Below are 14407 nucleotides of genomic sequence, written 5' to 3' on the forward strand. Positions count from 1 at the left end.
ACACACACACACACACACACACACACACACACACACACACACACACAAACTACCACAAGTATTTTTCTTTCACATGAGAAAAGAAGCTATAAGTGATTTTTAAAACAACTGCAACTAATCATAACCAGGACTTGTACTTCCATACACAAGCCCTGGAAAACTAAATAAATACACGTGTAGGATTTTAACAGTACCAGTAGTCATTTGCACAGTTCAAATTTCAGTGGGAAATGTTTTATAAGTTGGTTTATTTCATCTAATGAGCAAATGTTAAGGCCTAAAACTTAATACAAACTATATCATGTGTTCATACATGCAAAACTGAATCATATCAGTGCAGGCATACTCTGAGAAGTGGATAACGCAGCCTTAATTCATATCAAGACTTGTCAGGACACTTAAGCCGGAAAGAATCACTTGCATCTGAGACTTTATATTGGTGGGACAGGTAAAGAGTAAGTGTGTTTGGTAAAACTTGAAGCTGATCAGAATTCTGATAATTTGATTTTTTTTAAGGAAGCGTTTTTCTCCTTAGGGGACAGGGGAAACAGACAATATGTCCACTGTGAATGGAACCTCCGTTTGGGGTTTCAAATTCTATCCTTCCCTAACAAGGCAAAATATTTTTATTAGAAAAGCACTTCTTTAAAATAGCCACATAAATATTCACTTAGTAATCATTTAAAACGGCTGACATTTGCATTTACCTGGGTTGCGGGGAGGCGGGGTGTGTGTGCAAAAAGAGTGAGATTAATATCATGCCATAATGGGAAAGGCCGTGTATTTGAAACAAAGCACCAGGAAAACAAAACAGAGACTTGACAGGCTCATGGTCAGCACTGTGGGAAACCCAGACGGCTGTGAGCACACTCATGGTCTAGCCAAGGGAGAGTTTCCAGAGAAGTGGTTCCCAAACTGTAAGAATCAGCTAGAAGCTTTAACATTTAGATACTGTGATATAGCCACCATCAGCGGTGAGAAGATCATCTGTAATGATCTTCCCTGGTAATCTAGAAAGTCCATGGCCAAGACCTGGAACCACGATCCAGCATGCTGCACGGCCTCTCAGAGTTCCAGGTAGTGAGGACATCAGCTGGACATCCTCTGGGTTGGGGCAATCATGACATATAATACCAGGGCTCTACCTGTCACAAACAACATTGCAACCCCAACAAACACCAAGAGTCAATGAGAAATCTAAGCTTTAGACTTTTTCTGTGACTCCAACAAGATATCAAAGCACGCATGCTTGAAAGGGCGCCTGTATGCATGCATGTTTCTTTTTCCTTCAAGAAGAAACATGAAAATCAGCATTCAACATATCTTAAATTATAAGGCAAAATAATCATGAAACGACAAATTATTTACTTTCTTCTTTTTTCTAATCTGGTATGAACAGATAGATCCTTGGTATTCATGAGTTCCACATATCAGATGCAACCAAGCACAGAATTTTGCAAAGATTTAGGGGGAGAAATTACATCTGCACTGAATATATACAGATGTCTTTTTTTGACATTATTCACTGAACAACACAGCAAAGACTTAAAAATACTTTGATTATGCTAGATGTTACAAGTAATCTAGATATGATTTCAAGTACAAAGAAAATACATGTAAGTTATATGCAAAGATGATGTCATTTTGTATAAATTATCTGAGTATCTATAGAGTTTAGTATATGAAAGCACCCTGGTACAGACCTCCGGGGACACTGAGACACAACTGTACTCACCCTCAAAGCATAAAATATAGACAATCAATTAACCTACCCACTAAAATGTACCAACACATATTTTGGTTTGCAAGGGTGGTCATATAGGTGATCAGATTAAGAAAATATTAGTGTTTTAAACAGGAGGGGAAAAAAAAAACTAGACAATTCATAAGAACTGTTCTTTAACTATCCCAGTTTACTTAGCACAAAATAAAGAGAATAAACTACTTCATTAGGGCAATTCACAACTTACAGCTACTAGACATTCTTCCACGAAAGGAGTCAGGACATGTGGGCGGATGGTGACCATGATGTCCCGGAAGTCAATGGCTGTGACTTTTCCAGTCTTGGCGCTATCTCGCTGGACAAAGGCTTGCTTCGCATGCTCCAACTGTACTTCCTACAGTTAGAAAACGTAAAACGTCTCTTTCTTATTGGGAATGACTGATCATTTTTAAATCACACAAAAGAAGTAAGCCTACATGATTTAACAGGACGCACCTGCCTGTTTTAAAATGCTAAAGTACTTTTCCCTTTGAAATAAAGAACATTTCTCAAATCAGTGAACATAAACTTGAAAACATGTACTCTGCTTAAAACCCTACACAGTGGAATCGGAGCCAGACATGGTGCCACACATTTGTGATCTCTGTCAGCACTTGGGAAGCAGAGGAAGGAAGATCAAGAGTTGAGAGATGGTCCTGGGCACGTTATGGCTCTGATGTCCACCTGGGCTGCATGAGAAAACCCTGTGTTATAGTTACTGTTCTAGTGTTTTAAAAAAGCACCAGGACCAAGGCAACTCTTATTTTAAAAAAGCATTTAACTGGGGGCTTGCTTACAGCCTTAGAGGGTTAGCTGAAAACAGACAGGCATGGCACCTCGTTAGAAGCTGAGAGCTTTACATCCTCATCTGAGACCTAGCAGGCATTTTTGAAATCTCAAAGCCCACCCCCAGGAACACAGCTCCTAACCCTTCTGGGACAGTTTCAGCAGCTGTTGAGCAGGCATTCAAACCCATGAGCCTACGGGGCCATTCTCATCCAAACCACCACATCCTGTTTCAAAAGTAAGAACAGAAGGTAGGAAAGGAATCGGATGAAGAGGAAGGAGAGGAGAAGAAAAAAAAAAAACAAGTCAAGGGAACCAAATCAGTTTCCTTTCTTCTAGAATTTGAGATACGAAGAAAATGAAAATAAGGATGAAGTTCTGTAACTTCAAAGACCTGGTTAGCTCCAGCAAGCAATCTTGACCACATGCTAATAGGCAAGTGCTTGACTTAGCAACAGTGAGGGAGTCATTCTCTGCAGGAAGACGCTAATCCTCAGCACTGATATTACTGATAACTGGGGCAGGTTAAGTCATTGTCACAAGAGGCTGCCCTGTGCCAGCTGATCCTCCCAGTAGCTGCTGGTAACTCCTCCACCCAAGGCTATGAGGGTCAAAAAGGACACCACAGAGAGCCCTCTGCTCTAGAATAAGAAGCTGGACAGTTTGTAGGTCAGAGGAGGCAAAACCATGGTAGTACATTTGAATATATAACTCAATGTGGCTAAATTCGAGCAAGAATCACAGCTCTCTATTGTTATTCCCAGGAGATGAGTGCAGACACAGAAACCAAACATGGCTTCCCACTGAGGCTCACTTCTCACAAGGCAGAAGCATCCCTCCTATATAAAGCACGTTATCATCTTCCGCAGGACACTGCCTACCTTCCAAATGGACCTCAGAAAGCTAATCTGAACGAAACTAAAAAGGATCACCAAAGGAACAGCGAGGATCTCAAACGATTTAGGTGAGATGAGGTTTCACTGGTAAGGAAGCCATCTCTTAGCTTTGGTAACATAATGACACAGTTGAGCAAACACAGATTGTCCTATGAGTTACTGCAATTTGAGGGGTCTGGTGATACTGTGAAGGAGACTCTGTCTTTTCCTTGCCACGCTCAGGTGAGAGGATGCAACTCAACTGACATAACATTAATAATGACTGGATCTGGCTCATTAATATCGTCATGGTTTACACTGTCCTGTCTCATTTTCTGTACTTTAAAAACATAAACACTGGCATTTTAAAGATTAATTAATAACAGGAGAATGTCGTTAACTTATTGAACCTTAGCTATGGCACTGGAGACTTTTAGTGCAGTGCAGCCCTGATGAAACCCTTCAGGGGCCCAAATGCTTCTAGAGCCCCACAGTTGATCTTTACAAGATGTGTTGGCTCAAACCCTCAGGTGCTGCTCACTCTACTTTTCAGGGAAAGGGCTGCCACAAAAATGTCGAAGGTTTCTCATGAGCTGAAGATTACTGTCTCCCTCCAAACTTCCCACTCCTACCTGCTGGACCAGAATAACTAAGAATATACCCAGTATGTATCTTGTAAAGGCCATAAAATTACACATCACTGACCTCATCATTAATGTCCTCACCCAGTACTCAACTCTGGTCCCTTTGCTAGGTTCAAAGCTTAATTACTGGCATGCTGGTTTCCCAGTGGCATCACCTGAAAAGCTGTCATTTTCAATTCTGTAAGTGGACTTTCCACCAAGCGCAAGCCAGTTACCAAATTATATTCCCCAGACCTTTAAAAATCCATTTAAGAGGCTAGAGAAATGGCTCATTGGCTAGGAGCACTGGCTGGTCTTCCAGAGGTCCTGAGTTCAATTCCCAGCAACCACATGATGGCTCACAACCATCTACAATGGCATTCAATGCTCTTTTCTGCACATAGACTCTAAATGCAGACAGAACACCCATATATGTAAAAATAAATAAACATTAAAGGGGGGGGGGGGCTGGAGAGATGACTCAGCAGTTAAGAGCACTGTCTGCCAGAAGAGGACCTGGATTCAATTCCCAGCACCCCACATGGCTGCTTCAAACTGTCTGTAACTCCAGTCACCTGGTATCCAACATCCTCACATAGACATACATTCAGGCCAAATGCACATGAAATAAAAATGAATTATTATTTTTTTTTAAATTCACTTTTTAAAATTTATCTTTTTCTTTTCTTTCGACAGCAGTGGTCAGGGCCTCCCCATTCCTGGCTTAAATATCCCCGGTGGTCTTAACTGTCAGTCTCTGTCCACGGCAGTCCACTGTGCATGCATCACGTCAGCTCCAAGCTTCCTTCCTCAGGAGAAAGATCCAGTGGCCTGTATCACTGAAACCCATCTCCCATGTAAGGTGCTCAGGACTCTACATCTCTGCCATGCAGACCCTCTATGCAACTGAAAACTCAACATGCCCGGCCATGTGGTTCAGACATGAACACGTTATGAGATAATATGCCATCTTACCTCAGAAATAGAGCTGACATTATCGGCTTTCCTGTCTCTGCCATGGATGAGGCGCCAGGTTCTGCTTATGCTTTCCCCTACCTATGCTGTTATCGTCCTAGGTACAGTGGGCACTCAAGATAAAGACATGATCAGTGACAGGCTGTCAACGAAGTCAACTGAATGAACAAATCAGGATCTAGTCAACAAGTCAATTCAAGAAAAAATACCTGCTCAATGCCTGGAGTGAACAATGACCACAGTAGGTATTCCACTGAAAGCAAAGACCATAGTAGGTATCATCTGAAAGGAAGTAAAATGACTCAGTCCTCAGAAGCACTGCAAATGCTATAGAGAAAGCCAAGGTTATCCTCAGCAACAGCAGAGGTACCACTGGGTGTTTTCAGGTCTTTTAGGACCCAAAGACTTCCATACCAAAAGCAGCCACAGCCAGCCCAACCTCTTACAGAGCACCCAGAACACGAAGACCAGCTTGTCTGGCAAAACAAACAACAGATGCCAAAAGTCAGGGAGGGCCCATGACTGTCCACACCACAGGAGAGGGGATGTGTTTCTGGCAGAAACATGTGGAGGAACAGTCCTCCTTTGCTGTCTACAGTTTCAACTGAAGAGCTGACGCCAGGGAGCCTACAAACACGGGGAAAACAACAACAACAAAAACCAACCAAACCAAAACAACCCACCAGCTTAACCAACCGATGAGCAAATTAAGAGCTCATTTTGAACAACTCCTAAAAACGGGAGACATTAAAATTCCGTATGCAGAACTTGAAGCTGTAACAGTGAAGAAGGTTTAGGCTGCTCCTTCCATGTAAACCAGCTTACTAAAGACAGGGCTCGCCCTCACCTTCACACAGGGAGCTGGGTCCTGATGATACGTAACCTAGGCTTGCTTACCTTATAGTTGTTACACAGTCCAGAAAAACCTGCAATCCTCTTGCCTTAGCTCCCTGAGTTCTAGGATCTCAGCTGCAACTCAAGCCTGGACACTCCGCCCCTTCCCCCTGCAAACTCCCACCACCACACACACACACACACACACACACACACACACACACACACACACACACACAAATGCCTGCTTGCTACCTGACCATGGTGAAAGAGAAACCCTGGAAACCTATACTGCAGGGAACTTGACTAAAAATATTTATGGCCATTAGGAATCTAAAGAGCTACAAGAATTTTCTTTTATGTTACTCCATCCATGTATTTATTTAAGACAGGTTCTCATGAAGCCCCGGCTGGGCTCAAACTTTCTACACAACCAAAGAAGACGTTCACCCTCCCTTCCAATTCCTCTGCCTGCTGAGTACTGAAATTATTTATGGGCATGCGCCATAAAGCCCACTTTACACGGTGCTGAAGACTGAACCTAGGTGGCTTCATGCCTGAGGGTCAAGCTCTCTGCTGAGTGAGCCATGTCCCTGAGCACACTTTCAAGTTCCTCTTCCTGCTCTAGATTTTGACTCTGCCTGGTTTTGTGGGGAAAACCATAAAATCCCCAAATTTCCACAAAGGCGAAAGGCAATGTGTGGAAAATGCCTGGCTCTCCTCACTGACAGTCACAGGGAATGCGAGGCAAAAAAACACCCGGAGAGGTGTTCCCTCCCTCATGCTCTGCTCTCCTTTCATCCGTAAGGGCTCTGACGTGGGATGGAGGGGTCCTGTAGGACCAGACATACAAGCAACTCTGTCAATGTTAAATTCAAGCCTGCACTAGCTCTGAAATAGATGACCAGGTTTGGTACTCAGATCATAGTGACTTAAGTCCCTTGATGGCATCTCTAGAGCTACTAAAGAATATCTAACACCAAGAGATCGCTGCTGCCAACATGTGTGCCAAACAGGACAAAAGTAGGATGGAGAACATAGACAATAACAATCATTTTCTAAGTGACGGGAACAAGAATGGGAGAAGTGATCATTATATAAAAGTACTTGAAGGGAAAGGGCCAGGCTGGTTCTCTGTATCTCTTTTTAAAAGAAAATCAGTGAAAAGAAGATACCAGGGTAAGTCGCAGGACGATACATGAGTATCTCATTTACAAACCTCACGAGCAATAAAACAAGATGCCTCACACTGTCACTAGTAACACTTTTAACTATGGGCGATGGGACACCTGTCACTGGTTTTCCTTTTTGGAGGGGAGCAGAAGGCCTGGTAACTGCAAAACGTAATGCACCAGGATGCTACTTAACACCTGGGGAGCTCAGGTGAGCTGGTGTTTTAGGACCCAAGCTTCCTCCACGAAATGCACATAGCAAGGCCTGCTGTTTGGGTCACGCCCGCCACACATTTTTTAAGCGGTACCTTTGAGTGCTGTTGGGGGTGAAAGGCCTCAGCACCTGTAACATCCTTTCCAATCCAGAACCGCTAAGTCATCTGAGCCAGCCACAGGTGCAGGAAGATGAGCTCACAGACACGCCAACATAGCACAGGATCACAGTAATGGCTGGGTGATCGCCACTGACCGCCATCCTAAGGCTGAGACAGTGTTTTATCAAAGCGTTATAATAACTTTGGGAATAATCGATATCTTCATTTTGCTGAGGGACACTTGAAGCTGGGGGTGAAGCTACTACTCAAGGTCACAGAGCAGCCAAGCTGAGATGCACACTGAGGACAGTGTGACTCCAACACTGAGATTCCTCACTGTTGGACTATGCTGTCTTGGGGGGAAAAAATTACATAAGCTAACTTGGTCCCTCATAAGAAAAAAAAAGAATTTAAGAAAAGCTTTCATCAAGCTTGGGGAGATAGCACAGTTGGGAAATGACTTTTATCTGTTCCTCCAAACACACACACACACACACACACACACACACACACACGGGAAAAGGAGAATCTATGATGATAATTTGGATGCTATAAAAACAAAGCAGGATACATTTCCAAAGGGACAGAAGACCCCACCCATTTAAGATTAAAAATACTTAAAGGAGAAAGAGACACAATGGTTGACATAATGAGAAACAGAGAGTAGAGATTTAATGTTGAAAACAAAAGTTAAGCTTTGTATAAAAAGAACACTAAAAGTAACAGTAGAAGTGTAAATCCAGTCTGGATGGGAGGAGAAACAAGAGGGCAAACTTTGTGCTGGGTGCTTTGCTTCCTTTAACTCGCACACCTGATGCTGTGGGCGCCATGACTTTTCATTCTACAGATGGAAAATGAGTTAGAGTGCTTGAGGCTGTTTGGCCCTGGAGCTTGCCACGCTGAGTGTGTGCTTGTGTGCATCTGTGTGCGCACATGTGTGTGTGTGTGTGTGTGTGTGTGTGTGTGTCTTAGAATCCTGTTGTGTGTACTAGAGTGACAGATGTGTGCTACCACAACCTGACTGGAAGCCACAATCTAAACAAGCATTGGCTGTTTATTTTGAAAAACATGTGTATTAAAAAAAAAAAAAAGACAGTTGTAGAAAGAGACATATCTCTCAATACACAGAGGAGGCAACAAACATCAGATTGATTCGTAAACGGAGTGCAGAAAATTAAACTAAAGTGAAAAATCTGAAACAACAAAACCAAGGAGCTGGGAAGAAGGCATGCCTCTGAGACGGGCATACCTCAAGGTGCCAGGCAAGGGATACTAGCTAAAGGTAAGACAGTGTGTGCCAGAAACGGGGGTGGAGGCGGGGCTCAGGGCACACATGGGCCAGGACTTCTATCACCTAAGGCCAGAAGGTCCCAGTAAGAAGCTGCACGGCCATCTTAGACCCTTCTGTTCAAACACCAGTGAATGTTTTCCATTCCCTCTACTCTGCTTCATGATGATTAATGGACCAAGCTTTCACTGTAGCAGGTTCTAAAGACTTCAACACACCTATTCAGACTTCTGTAGGGAAAAAGCCAAACTCTAAATTGCTACCTGTATAGAAATAAACATATATGGGGGTCACGCTGCTTCAGGTCTAAATTCATGCTTCTAATAGGCCCGGGCCTGTCATTTCCTTAATAATCTCCTGTTTTCAAGAAGGCATATTTTGAATGTAAAAATTCTTTTTACCTCTATTCAGACATGCAAGTAAGTTTGTGCTTTAGTCTGTGAACAATTTCTCAGGTAAAACAACAACAAAAGGTCTACGAAAAAAACAGCACATTCACTTGAGCCATAAAGCAAAGACCATTGAAAGATAAAGCAAACCAAAACCTGGTTCATTTTTTACTTTTGTGTTTTTAAAACTTAAAAATATATATATAATTTTAATTAAAAAAAAAAAAAGTCAAGAAAAATTTAAAAAACTGTGGTGGTAGCAAATTCTGGGCAAAATGAAGGTGACTCTGAAAACAAAGAATAAACTGTATGAGGAATGTTTGCTCAGATCTCTACACTATTTAATATATAAGTAGCCCCCATTTTCATAATCCTAAGCTAATTTCAGAGTGCTATGCATTAAGATGAGGATATGTTTGTATGTGCAGGCGTGTGTGTGTGAGTGGCGTTTGTGCACATGCGTGTGAGTGTGTACCTACAGAGGCCCTGCTCTCCCACTCCCTGACTTCTTCCGTGACAAGGTCTGTCTCTCACCGCTCCTGTGCCCTGGCCAGCAGTCAGCAAGCCCTCTTGATCTCACTGTCTCCCACCACTCCCCCCCCCCCACTGGAATTAGAGGCATATGCGCAGCTACTATGGATTTCTGCATGTGTGCTGGGATCGGAACTCGGGCTGTCATCCCTGCAAAGCAAGCACTCTTATCCACTGAGCCACCGCTCCAACCCTGACATCTACACACATTGTAAAATGAGGTAAGGATGGAATTGAGGAATGAATACGTAGACAGCGAAAGCATTTCCATTCGTCACATTTTCCCGTAACCCATGCAATCAGATTTCAAGTGTCATGGTGAAATTCTGTCCCTGGTTCCTTGGGTTGAACCACCCACAGGAGTCTCAAAAATAATGCCACCTCATCCTCCACACCTACGGCAACACCACGATGGAAAACAAGTCCAGTATGTCTCTATGTTGCTTTGCTCTTCCGATTCCCTGCTAAATTTCTCAGTGGGTAACAGCCAGAGAGATGTTAGAAAAAGTGTCCACTCCCAGCAGGGTGTTACTGTAAAAGCCGGCTCAAGCTGTTCAACAGGAGGATAGGCTGATCACCTTGGACACAACTGCATAGTGAATCTTGATTTCCTTTGTCCCAAATATAGAAAGTGCATAAGAAAATGGAATCTAACTACCCAAGTGAGCTGGATTCCACCTGGACGCCAAACAATGTACCTTCTATAGAGCTGGGGTAAACGATGTCAGCTCTCAGCACTCCTTTTTTGTCTCTGGAACACTAGGGTTATTGCAATTATGAACCAGTACCAAGAGGCATGACATGTTCTGTCGGTGCCAGCTCACAATCAACAGCAACAGATTCACAGGCTGCAAATGCAGATGTGGTCTCCGGCTGTGAAGGCTTGCGGTCTTGACACTTACATTAACCAATTTCAAACAGTAAATGTTCTAGATCAAGGCTTGCAGTTTCACGACACTGTCAAGTTCATGCACACAGCAATAATCCCCACATCATCTCTGTGCCTGTCAGCTCTTTACCCAAGGCCTCTTGACAAACCTTGCTTGTTCAACAAAATGTTCTAGTGTAAAACACGATTTCTCCAGAATGTTTTTCTTCTTTCTTTTTGGTGTTGGTTTTTTTCAAGACAGGGTTTCTCTGTGTAGCCCCAGATGGAATAAACTCTGTAGACCAGAATGGCCTCTAGAAACTATGTCTAAAATAAGTAATAAAGTAGAGCACAGTGAGGCATACTTATGTGACAGGTCCCCAGACCTTAGCACAACTGACGCCATCTTAGAGGCACCATTCTAACTTTGCCAAAACAGGAACAAAGACCTGATCCATCACAGGCCTGGTAGATAGTTTTAGGATCCAGGAAAGTTCCTTAACCTTGTTTTTTAGCTTCTCTAGTTCTGCTTCTTGCCCACTGAAGTATGCCAACAGGATATGTTTTTTTGCGTGAAAGACAAAGAACTGTGAGGTTCTGACCCGCATGATTTGGTTAAGTTTCCCATGCAGCCACTGCCCAGCAATGAATACTTCCTATTCAGCTTTAAGACTGTCCATATATGTGGACCGGCGGGCAGCATTTGCAATCTCAGTGCTAAAGAAGGGGAATTAGGTGGATTCCTTGGCTTGGTGGCCAGCCATTCTAGTTTTCTTTAAGTTCCAGATCAAGGAAAGGCCATGTCTCAAAATAACAAATGGGTATTACCTGGGGAACAATAGCCAAGGGTGTCCTCTGGCAATTACTCACATGTGTGTACACATGCGCGCGCGCGCGCGCGCGCACGCACACACACACACACACACACACATAGCGAGAAGTCTAAAAGAGTAGCACCTCTGGACACTAACTGGCTACACACACTAGTCAGTGCCTAAGTATGGATGCCACAGGGTACGTCTAAAGGAATTAACTGCTGGGGATTTGGCTGTTTCTATCCCACCGCTCTTCCCTAGTTATGTCTCCATCTCCCACCTCTGGCAAGATCAGGGGCAAGAAAAAGGACCAGAAAAGCTGAGACACTGACAACCCTGCTGCTAACAAAGAGCTGAAGGTGATTCCCTGTCAGCTTTCCTCCAGGCTCAGACGGGAGAGACCCTGAAGGAATAACACTCAACACTGGGTTGTTTGGTTGGTTGGTTTTGCTTTTCTGTATAGCCCTGGCTGTCCTGAAACTCACTCTGTAGACCAGGCAGGCCTGGAACTCACAGAGATCCTCCTGCCTCTGCCTCCCAAGTGCCAGGATTAAAGGCGTGCACCTCCGCCACCCAGCTCCAACGTTGTTTTATTTCTGTTGTTTTAATGACTTATTTTTCTTTTATGTATATTGGTGTTCTGCCTGCTTGTGTGTGTGTGTAAGATCTGCTGAAACTGGAGTTACAGATGGGTGTGAGCTGCCATGTGTGAGCTGGACATTGAATCCAGGTCCTCTGGAAGAGCAGCCAGTGCTCTTAACTGCTGAGTCAACTCTCTAGTCCCCCAACATTGGTTTTTAAGTAAAAGACTTTGTAAAAGAAATATGACTGACTGCTGAAGAAACTAAATGATTTAATAATAATAAAAAAATGAACTCTTTAGAGAGATTTATAGGCCAATAAATATTGATCCCTTGTGACTAAAAACATTCACATGTAAATTAAAACATTTTTAAAAGATACTTGAAGAGTAAAACCAAGCCATGACCATAATTTTATTTTTTAATTCATTCTTAGTTGGTCTAGAAGAGATGAGATTCATTATAGCATTATCATAGAATAAGAACTGTATAATCATATTTAAAAATACTGTTGGGCTGATCTCAATGGTCCAATGACCCAATCACAATAGAGAGGTAGAAGAGGCTGGGAAGGACTGAGCTAGCTCTGGAGAGGTGCTGGAAAGCCAATGCCCTCACAGCAAAGGTAGCCTAATGTGGCCATACAAATGGCCTAAGAACCAGTTTTCAAAGCTGCCTGGATTATTTCAATACACAGCAATTGGAAATTCAGTGGCTTAATCTATAAAAGAGCTCAGGAGGCAATTTTACAGTCATAGACAGGCAGCTGCATCTGTTCCTTTTCTCTGGGAAACACACAATATTGGTACACAGTGGAATAACCAGGCACAAATCCCAACTGCAATTCTGAATGCTGCCAGAAAACAAATGCTCTGAACCACTGAGCCATCTCTCCAGCCCTAAGATTTTGCCTTTTGACCTTGCAACCCTGAGGGGATCATTTTCTTACTCTCAAACAGTCAGAGGTTCTACAAAATCTTTTAAGAGCCCATGTAATTCTACAATTAATACAATTCTACAAAACTGAAAAAGTAATACTTTATATTTCCAGCCTTACAAACCTGTGGTGGATCAGGCTTGGGGGCAAAAGCGAGAATCCCAGCTTATACTTATCCCTTTTTCCTTTTTGTCTTTTTCTCTTTTTACAAATGTAAGAGTCCAGGATCAGGAGAGATGGTTGTTCTCCTGGAGGACCCAGGTTCGATTCCTAGCACTTACATGGCCACTAGCTCACACCCATCCATATCTCACTCCAGTCTCAGAGGATCTAATGCCCTCTTCTGGCCTCCTCAAACCCTGCATGTGGTTGCACAGGCATGTAGACAAACACCCACACATAAATTAAAATCATTAAAATACGTACATATATTAGCAGAACAAAAATACAAATAAGACCTTTGATATAAAAATATTTCCAGGACTGTAAGAAAAATAATTCAGGGTGGAAATACCAGATAATTAAAAAAAAAAAAAAAAAAAAAAAAAAAGAAGAAGAAGAAGAATTAGACCCACCAGCAAAAACTGAGTAAACTCTGCATACGTAAGGTGTCTTTTTCTTTCTTTTCCAAAATGCAGTTGCACAAATTCTGAATCCCAGTTAAATGGAATATGTTGATGAATTGTAGTCTGTCCAAAAACTTGTTTAACATCCTCTGAAAAAGAATAAATGGTGATTAAAATAAGGGAAGTCGGGTTCTTTCTTAGATGAATTCAAGTAGGCCTTTCGCCTTCTCGTTAAAAAGTAACTCAACTTGAATGCCTATAGCACAAAACTGGAAGAAACAAAAGCCAGAATATTCCTGGGAACAGCTGAGATATTAAAGTTAATGACCTCAGTAGTCGAGTAAAAAGCTAAATGTTATCGCATCTGTTTTGTCTCAACATATGGTGACTGTTTTCTATACAGAAGACAGGATTTAATCTTTCGTGGCCATGGTGGTTTGAGTGGGAAATGTCCCTCACAGGCTCACCTGGTCCCCCACTGGTGACACTTCGTGGGGAACTTCCTGAGCTTTTTAGAGACGGAGCCTTGTGTAGAGGAGTGTGTCAGTGGAGGTGGCTGTGAGGGTTTCTATCTTATCCTTATTTCCTCTCCCCTTTTCTACTGCCCCTGTTTGAAAATAAATGTGGCCAGGAAGCTTCTTGCTCTTGCTGTCTGCAGTCATGCCTTTCCCCAAGACTATCCCCCTGAGATCATCAGCCAAAATAAACTTTCTTCTGAGACTGCTTCTATACATGGTATTTTATCACAGCAACTGAAAAGTATCCAATACAGTAGCAGAAACCCATACGTGCATAACAAACATTTAATGTAAACAAGACAAATAAAAGTCAAGTTTTTAGAAGATCTGGACCCTGGTAAAACGCTGAAGCACATTCTCAAAACCCAAGACTCCCTCTGAGCTGGAGTCGGTTATGAATCCCTCAAGCTGCTATTGTGGTAAAAGCCGGCAAGCAGTCTGAGTTTTTTACATTAATTCTTCCACAAACTACAAGACAGGGTTTCGCTGTGTAGCCCTGGCTGTCATGGAATTCACTCTAGGCTGGTCTTGAACTCAGAGATCCTTGTGCCTCTACCTCCTGAGTGCTGAGAT

The 14407-nt window shown here is 42.8% G+C and overlaps 1 protein-coding gene across 1 annotated transcript in view; it reads right to left on the reverse strand.

Moving 5' to 3' along the window:
* Slc25a13 (solute carrier family 25 member 13) overlaps positions 1-14407 on the reverse strand; it is a 158203-nt gene that overhangs the window by 66601 nt on the left and 77195 nt on the right. The window contains exons 5-6 of the mRNA XM_055612918.1: positions 13326-13465; positions 1971-2117 (exon numbers count right to left, since the gene is read on the reverse strand). Of these exons, the coding sequence (XP_055468893.1) occupies positions 1971-2117; positions 13326-13465 (287 nt within the window). The remainder of the gene's footprint in view (positions 1-1970; positions 2118-13325; positions 13466-14407) is intronic.

This window comes from Psammomys obesus, unplaced genomic scaffold (assembly GCF_907164565.1).
Source record: "Psammomys obesus unplaced genomic scaffold, mPsaObe1.curated_primary_1811, whole genome shotgun sequence".
NCBI classification, from domain to species: domain Eukaryota; kingdom Metazoa; phylum Chordata; class Mammalia; order Rodentia; family Muridae; genus Psammomys; species Psammomys obesus.